General features: G+C 37.4%; 1 protein-coding gene across 1 annotated transcript; it reads right to left on the reverse strand.

Annotated features, from left to right (window-relative positions):
* Positions 1 to 7,484: 7,484 nt before the first annotated feature.
* LOC125806740 (olfactory receptor 1G1) lies at positions 7,485 to 8,579 on the reverse strand. Its single transcript, XM_049486355.1, has one exon. The coding sequence runs from the start codon at positions 8,577 to 8,579 to the stop codon at positions 7,485 to 7,487; it is 1,095 nt and encodes a 364-aa protein (XP_049342312.1).
* Positions 8,580 to 9,752: the final 1,173 nt, after the last annotated feature.

The raw sequence follows: 9,752 nt of genomic DNA on the forward strand, positions 1-9,752 counted from the left end.
TTTCCTGTAGTTTTATGTGAATTTATAAGAATTAAGCCTAATCTGGCTTCTCTGTTTAAGTGGGTTAAGTGTGAGATTGGAAACAACCACACTTAGATTCTTACTATTAACTGTTTTATACATTTATATATATACATATTGATCCTATTGATGTAACTTGTAATTTACATTGGGTATAATTGCTTAAATGAAGTCTGTTCGGTTGGGGAGGAGAAGCCCATCTGTCTTAAAATATGGATCTTAGTTTTTTTTAGTTTTTTTATGGTGCACAAAACCAGTGTTGTACTTTCTCTCTTTGGTCCTATGTAGTTACATCTGCATATATTCGCAGACTTGTTACTGAGGCAGTTCATCTTTTATTGGATTTGCATTTTTTTATTATAAGAGTATGCCATTTACAGAACAAAGGCTTTTGCATTTCAAATATATATTGGGATATTACTGAAATGTTTAATTTTCTTGTATTTGCTTGAGTGAAGGAGGTTAATGGAGGTAATACAGGTGCTGGTCAACGAATTAGAATAATTTGAAATAGTGCAATCATGAAATTCTTTGAATGCATTTTTTGTGCAGAAAGCAAATCAGGTGTTCACCACACCTGTCCTACTCGTTAGACTAATCACAGAACTCGTTACCTGGAAAAAAATTTGCTCAGCTGAGCTTTCCAAAAGGCCCATTTAGGCCATTTAACTGTGACACTGTTGTTTTATTGAATTAGAATAATGGAGAAACCGTTTCATTGAATTAGAATAAATGCTCGAATTTTTGTTTTCTGTGAAGAGTGTTCACTGTGCAGTATAAAGTCAGGGTTGAGTAGAATTTCTAAGTTGTAAAATCAATCATGGGTAAGCAGCGTGACCTCTCAACCGGAATAGTGGCTCAAATTCAAGCCCTTCGGCAACAAGGCTTGACCCAAACTAAAATTGCTGAGCAGCTCGGCATCAGCCAGTCTTCCGTCTGCAAAGCTCTCAAGAAAAACTGCAGCAAGCGCACCAACTGTTCCGGCGTCCGAAAAACTTCTGCTCGCGACAACAAGCAGCTGAGAAAGATCGCAGTCAGCAACCGGTTCAAGTCCACTTCCGAGCTCACCGACTTGTGGAACAAGCAGACCGGCGCTGACGTCTCCAGATCAACCACTTACCGTCGTCTGCGCGAACTCTGCTTCAAATCTCACGTTCCAGCAGTAAAACCGATGCTGAACAAGAAACAAATGGAGAAACGGCTGAAGTGGGCCAAAGAACACGGCGAGTGGACTGCTGAAGACTGGCAGAAAGTGGTCTTCAGTGACGAATCACGCTTCTGCATCTCCTTCGGTGACCAAGGTCCTCGTGTCTGGCGTCGTGGTGGCGAAACCTACAACCACGAGTGCGTGAAAAGATCCGTCAAGTTTCCCCAGAGCGTTATGGTCTGGGGATGCATGTCCGCTCGAGGTGTAGGGAAACTCTGCTTCCTCAAGAAGACTGTCAATGCTGCCGTATATCAAGATGTTCTGGAAACGTTCCTGATTCCGACTGTTGAGGAACAGTTCGGCGAAGAAGACTTCATATTTCAACAGGATCTTGCTCATGCGGCAAAGTCGACCAAAGATTGGTTCACTAAAAAACAGCTTGAAGTTTTGGCATGGCCGGCCAACTCGCCTGACCTCAATGTCATTGAAAACCTTTGGGCCATCGTCAAGCGGAAAATTCGCGACAGAAAGCCTACTACGCTGGACCAACTGAAGCAGAACATCGCCACTGCCTGGGAAGCTGTGAGTGCGGAAACTTGCGACAAGCTGGTCAAATCGATGCCGCGGAGACTTCAGGCAGTCATACAAGCCAAGGGGGCAGCCATAAAATACTGAGAAAGTGATGATTGTAATTATAATAAAAATTATTCTAATTCAATGAAACGGTTTCTCCATTATTCTAATTCAATAAAACAACAGTGTCACAGTTAAATGGCCTAAATGGGCCTTTTGGAAAGCTCAGCTGAGCAAATTTTTTTCCAGGTAACAAGTTCTGTGATTAGTCTAATGAGTAGGACAGGTGCGGTGAACACCTGATTTGCTTTCTGCACAAAAAATGCATTCAAAGAATTTCATGATTGCACTATTTCAAATTATTCTAATTCGTTGACCAGCACCTGTATGTCGGTGAACATGTGCACTTACCTGCTTCTGGTAATGAAGTTTGCCTGAGCTTAGGGAACCTTTTTACTTCCTCAAAAGTGTGCACAATTCAAGTTCCTGCTGGGGTTTTGTGGTAATGCCATTGTTTTCTCCTTATCGGGAGCTGAGTAATGATGTGATGCCCAGCAGGTGACCTTTTTATAAGTATAACATTACAAAAAGCTTTGTACAGCATTTTTCGAGGAAAACTCTTAGTTTCTTTTATAACTAGTACTTTCGGGGTTTGCATGGACTATACTGAGCAGCATAATATCTTCCTTTGTCTCAGTTTGCATAGTCACAAGTCTAGCTGTGCTGTATTACGTCAGTAGGGAAAAATAACCGGAACTGTGGTCTTTGTTATATAAAAGGCTACGTTCTAGGTTGTAAGTTTTATCAAAAATGCTTGCCTGAAAAAAAAGTTGTTTTTTTTTTTTTTTTTTTCGCCCTGGTATTTAGCAACTTTAATTTTAAAAGAGTTTGTGAGATTTATGTAAGAGTGGTCTCATAGTGAAAGCACCTTCAGTAGATAAAATGTAATGTGTTGGCCTCACAATAGGTTAAACTGGAAAGGAAAGAGCAAATTTTCATTGTTACTCGTTCCCTTTTGTTAAACTTGCATTTATTCTATCCATTCCACCCAACTTTATCTGCAGTAGGAATCATAGTGTTTTTCTTTATAGTGCAATGGTAATCTTTATTGAGGAGGATTTCTTGTAGGTGCTGATAATAGTATTTTTTCTGACAATGTATGACTGACATAAATATGAGCTGTGAAATATGTGTCTGAAACATAAGTAATGCTGATGTTTATATAGATTTTGAGGCAAGAAGGCCCCCCAGTGATTTTTTTTTTTTTTTTTTTTTTTTTAAGCTAGCATTTTGTTTTATTGGACAAATATGTCCATACATTCGTATCTGAATCAAGGAGAAAGTACATCCCTTTGCAAAGACCTTCATAACTTCTCTGCCTTTTAAGTGAGAGTGTTTTAGCATTTCTGGAATTTGAAACAGCAGTCCTCTAATTCAGGTCTGTTTAGTAAATACCAGCACAGGTTTTGAATGTTGATTCAGATGCTCTGTATACTGGATATAGGGGCAGTTTTCCAGACAGGATTAAGCTTAGTGTTGGAATAAATAGCCTTTTGAATGGGGATTTTCCAATAAAAGAAAAATAGTCTATGAAGTTTAACCCCCACCCCATCATACACCTAAACAGCTCTATTTGTAACTAGAAAATTAGGTATTCTAGAACTCTTTGGCACCACCTGCTGAAGAAAAATATGCCAATATTAATTGGGCATTTAAAACAGACTAAGAGTTTCCTTTAATTTCAAAATATTACCTGATTTGTTCAAACGGTATATAATCCAGGTGTATCTGATACACAAAGCAAACCTAGATTTTATACAGTTTATTAAAGTTCCTAAACTAGTACAAACAGATGCTGTCAGTTCTCATAAATCCTGAAGTGAGTAAACTTATATTTATGTTTAATATGTTGTGGCTAGATTTAATGATATGTCAGTTATCTAAAATAAAATAATTTAATGAAAGTCTCTCTTAAAATGTTCTATTAAAGATAAAAAAATACACCATGTCAAAGGAAAACAGTTTTATTAAATCCAAAAATATATAGACACATAGAAACATATTCATATGGTTTTTTGGCCAAGCAACTGATCCAGTCATTTAACAATGGATATTGATTAAAGTGTGTTGCTCTACCGTGTGTGCGTGTGTGTGCTGTTTAATGTGTCTTGTTCTATATTTTAATGAAATGCATTATATCCAGGAAGAAAAACTAAACCTGTTTGTCGACATTTAAGTAAATATGAATGATTAGTCTTATCCATTAATCCATCCAATATCTTATCATTTTATTCTGGACTGGGTCTTTTATTCTGATCCAGAGCCTCTTGGGTAACACTTGGCATAATAACACTTTAAAAAGGTTACTTAAAATACATGCATTATGATTTTGAAGAGCATGTAATCGTTAGGTACAAATGTCATTGGGTGGCATGGATTTACCACGAGGTTCCTACAGGTCATCTTAGTAGTAATCTTTGGGGGTGAAATAATGTATAATTTATACTACATATATACTATATATATTTAATATTTTTTTCTCTGAGTAAAGTGATGAAATGTAATTTTCTTGTTGAGTTGATGATGAAATAACAGAGAAACTAATTCATTCATTAAGCAACAATTTTGTTTTCAAAATAAAACAATTAGAGCAATAAAAACGTAATGAAAAACACAGCTGATTTAACGTGTACAACAGTTAATACAGATTGTTTGCTATATTTTGTGTGCGTGCAGTGGATAATTCTCAACTTATAATCAGAGACACGGACGTATATAATGCAGTGCCAGTGCCATACACAACCAGTTTTGTGGCTCTGTAGTACCTGTGAACCAGATATTATACATCATTTAAGAGATGGCTTTTTAACAGTGTGCGCTCATTAAGACCCCATAGCCTACATAGTGCATTTGTTGTATCTTGATTTTGTCAATTTATATAGATTTATTAACCAAAATGGTCATATATTTTTTTTCACAATCATCTTTCATTAAATCTTCATTCTCTGTACCATTGTGCTATTGATATTATTAAAGATACATAAGGTCTTTTCTCATTGGCTGACCCATATTGTGCTTCATTCAAAATTCAGAAGGTGATAGGTTTAGGCACTTCAAGTCAAATTATATATTTTGTTTATATATATATATATACACGTGTATATATATATATATATATATATATATATATATATATATATATATATATATATACAGATGGAATTTGGCTACTGCCTTTAACCCATTAGTGCAGTGAACACACATATACTGTACACACTAGTGAGCATGGCAGTTTGCCATTGCTGCAGTGCACATGGAGCAGCAGTGGAGGTAAATTAAGGGTCTTTGTTGTCAATGGCCCAGTGCTCTAACTGCTGAGTAAGCACTGCCCCAAATGACTGTTTAATACTGTTTATTCACCCCCTTTCACATATCAATTTAATAAAAAATATATATATACATATAATGTTTTAACATTTAAGGTTAAAATAAAAAAACATACAGATACATTCTAGTCAGTTTATCCTGATATAAAAACCATTATTCTTGGTCAACTGTCAAGATTTCCTTTGCACTGCTCACCTATAGTACACACTGAAGCTGCACACAGAGGTAGAATTTAATGCAATATTCTCTTCAATTACAGTACACAAATGATTGTTCTGTCACAAACCAAGTTAAATATGTATAACTATACTATGTGCATATTTAACATCCTATTATCAAGTACAACACATTGATAAATTAAAAACCTGTATAGTAGATTTCTTGGCATATACAGCTCTGAAAAAAGAGACCACTTAAAAATGATGGGTTTCTTTGATTTTACCAGATTGAAAAAGGAAGATGGGTGATCACAAGTTATCAAACCAAGCTGAAGAAATGTTGTTCATAGTTTATAGAATAAAACAACAATGTTTATTTTATTCAAACATATACCTATAAATAGCAAAATCAGATAAACTGATTCAGAAACTGAAGTGGTCTCTTAATTTTTTTTCCACAGCTGTATCTAGTAACCTTCCCTGTTAAAGTCCGGACATTTGAAAGCTTTAAAACACTGCAAGTAGCTACAAATAAAGTTAGATTTCCATTCATATCACAGTGAATTGAATTCATCTGTCTGCATATTTATTTTTTACATATTTCATTCCATTAAATATTTGGGCCCCATTTACCAAAATATCGTCCTAAGAACGTTTTTAAGTTGGTCTGCAGAATCGTTCACAGCATTGATCTCATAATAATCCTATTGTCATTGTAAATTGAACTAATCCCAAATAAGAAAATACTGGTGAAAATCAGTATTATAGTGGAAACCAGTCATTCTTAGGAATGACTGGTGAATGAGGCTCAATGTCATTTTAAATGGCATTTCTACATTTGCTGCTGTCATAACAGTTATCATTAATTATGAAATGCTTGGCACTTCAACAGCCAAAACGAGGTAAAGAATATCAGTAATAAATTAACCTGAGATACCATAGTATCCACTGGTCAGCTACTTGGAATACGACAGCAATCACCTGGCATCACCTGGCACCATCCTTACATCCACCTACTATGTGAATGAATAAAATGAATCATCAAAGTTTCACTTGTATAGCAACTTTCTGACACCCGCACTCTGCACTCAACCAACACACAGCGGCAAGAAGCAGCAGCCAATTGTGCACAGTGTTCTCTCCACAGGAAACAACAGCATATATTCAGACATTTTAATGAAATATAATATGGGTTTAAAAAAATATTATGATACCTTTCAGAGCACACATTACAGAAAACATACCTTATAAATGCTAAGACTTTCAAAACCAGACCTGAAGATTAATCAAGAACTATAACAAGAAATATTACATTTCAAAATAAAAAAAAAAATAATAATTTTTCACGAGTAACTATTACAACCAATACAGTTTACTGCAGTGTACTTAAACAATATCACACTTATGTCCATGTAGACAATTCTTTAGATTGCAAAAAGGCCAGTAGAAAACCTCACACAAATATTCATTTCTCATAAACGACATATATTCTGTGCATACTAAACACTTTTCTTTTGGAAAAATACTTGTTGTGCATTATCTGTAAGCAACACACACAGTACATTTAGCAGCAATAAAGTACCCAATCATTACCGATTTCAGTTGCTCTCAACTCAATAACTATAAACGGTGGGCACATCAATTGCAAGCTCTCCCTATTTTAGAGAGTTACATTCAAAACACACTGGTAAAAACAGCAATCCAAATAGCAACAGCTGCCTGGCCAGAGCTAAAATAACCTACCTCTAAATGAATATCACAAACATATACTCTCCATAATGTGCAGAGATGCACCTACCAATGCCTCTTTCAGACCTTTCCAAGTCCATAAAACCTAAAGGATGGCTTTTCAGGAATTTTCCAAGAACATTCCAATATTTTACCTTGATATTTTCTATTTCTCAGAAGTTACCAATCCCTAAAATCTGCATATTCAATGTAATGTTTTGGTAAATCAGAAAGAATGTTGTTTTAAACAACCTGCTGCAATAATTGATGAACCAACACAACTCATTGTGTAGTGCTGCATGGTGAATGTCCCTCTTATTATATTATGATGTGACCAAGCATTTACATTGTTGAAATGTCTTCTGAATGTCACAAATTCAATGTTACTATAAAAATGATCAGACAATGAAAAAGTTCCCAGTCTGTCCTCTTAAAATACCTCAGTGGACCAAAACAGTTTTGTAAGTATGTCAGCTGAATACATCCACATCCCGGTTGTTCTTCCTCCACCAGATCAACCTGGGTAGAGACTGCCTCACCTCCTGGTTGCGGAGACCGAAGATAACCGGGTTGATGCATGGAGGCACCTGCATGAGAACCAGCAGCATGATGTGCAGAGTCCTGGCTGGGGTCCATCCTGGAGAGTCCCTCAGCATGAATGTCATGACCGTGGTGCCCTCCAGCTCCCATAGGGCATCGGACACAATCTTCAGGAACACGGGGAGCAGTTGCAGCAGGAGCATGGAGCAGTAGAAGAGCACTGTGTTGCGCGCCCTGCGGTTCACCTGTTGGAAGGGTTGCACTGCATTGCGAGCCTCCTGGTATATGCGGAAGTAGGCGAAGGAGTAGTAAAGGATGCAGATCATGGTCAGTATGAAGCCGCTTATCTTGCGGAAAACGGCCACGGCACGGGGAAAGCCCAGGTGTGCCTCTAGGGTGTCCGGCTCGCACAGGAGCCCAGGGGTATACTGGCCAAGCAACGCAGCCTTGTGCCCTGCACTCATGAGGATCAAGTTCACAATGGATATTGTCAATGAAAGCAGCCAGGTAAACGCGATGATGAGGTGGATACGTTTGGAGGTGAGGATGTGGAGGTAGTAGATGGCCTGGCACACGTACAGGTAGCGCTCCAGCGCCATGCAGGTGATGGTGATGATGGCACACATAATGCAGGTGGTGTTGAGAAAGTACTGGATGAGGCACCAGGCATCATATAATATGGTACGCCTCATCAGCAGGCAGCTGATGATGGTGGGACCCTGGCTCAGGATGAGCAGAAGGTCACTCAGGATGAGGTTCTTGAGCAAGGTGAAGCGCGGCTCCCAGGACAGGTCTTTAGTGTGGCCGAGACCAAGCAGAGCGCACCCATTCACCAGCAGGGAGAAGATGATCAGCACGGCTAAGACGAACACCAGTAAATGGACTGCAGTTTCTGAGGGGAGGATGGAGGTGAAGAGGCAGTGGCCATGCTCCAGCTGAAGAAAACCTGCAGAATAGTTGGTGCTGGTGTTCTCCATCAGGCTGAAACAGGTCTCAGTGCGGTTTAAATCCGTGCCATGATCCATCCCAGCGTTTCTCCCTGTCTGTGGCTGGAGCGCGCTCAGCGCGTGCAAGTGGGAGATGCTGAGCTGGGTGGTGAGAACTCCTCCATCCACCCACTGCGTTTGATTCTGCAGCGCGTGAGTTTTAAACTGCAGTTATTTATTTATTTTTCGTGAAATTACAGCCCAGCGACTGATGTGGGCGGAGCTTCGTCCAGAAGACGCAATGCTTCAGAATAACGTCTTTATATATTTTTTGTGATGATATGTGGCTTTTATTTATTTGGAAATTTTATGTCGTTTTTATTACAATCGAAATTATAAGAAAAAAAGCTTGTTTTCACCACCCATTTTAACCAAACACTTTGGAACCATGTATTATGCTGCTAGTGAATTAAAATGATAATTATTAAGCATAAGTTAAACAAAAATATGTTGCCTGAAAAAGTGCAAAAACTGTACATATTAGAAAGAAAACTATAAATGTTTTGTACTTTTATATTTTATACAATTTTTCTAGACTTTTAAGAACAACTTTAAAACATCTAATTTATATCTGTGAACACTTCTGAAACTAGGCTTTAAACCCAGACTTTTTTCCATTTTAGCTGAAGCACCAATGTCATAATAGTAAAACAAATCTGCTGTTATCGAGAAAATTGTGCTTAGCACTGCAGACTTTAGAGTTTTTTTTAAACACCTGTCATACATTGTCTTTGGCGACTATTATTATCTTGTCCAATATTTTTTTTATGATATTTGATTTTAAATACAGCTTTCAGGCCCAAACGATTATAACTCTACACTCTGATAAAACAGTGTATCTTTTGTAACATAATAATTTGGTGTAATAACTCTTTCTGTGTGGGAGAGATTTTAGAGGTTCAGGATCTATAAACATGTGCTTTGAACAGCAGGCTTCACTTATTTTGCATTGTTCTCCCACTAAACCACTAATAGTTAATAATTACTAATATTTTACATTATTATGCTGTAAAAAGTTTAGTTTTCTGGGCGCACATATAATATAGTGCACAGAAAGTGATGTGAGAACTGTAACTTTTCTGTAAAGTTGGCTCTGACTAATGCTGCTGCTGTTTTGAGCAGCCCAGAGGATATTTTCAGATAATATTTTTTTTAACACATAAACCAATCTGTATGACAAGCAAGAAAGAAAATGTTCGTGCCTGCTACCAT

The sequence above is a fragment of the Astyanax mexicanus genome, chromosome 13 (assembly GCF_023375975.1).
Source record: "Astyanax mexicanus isolate ESR-SI-001 chromosome 13, AstMex3_surface, whole genome shotgun sequence".
Classification (NCBI taxonomy): Eukaryota; Metazoa; Chordata; class Actinopteri; order Characiformes; family Acestrorhamphidae; genus Astyanax; species Astyanax mexicanus.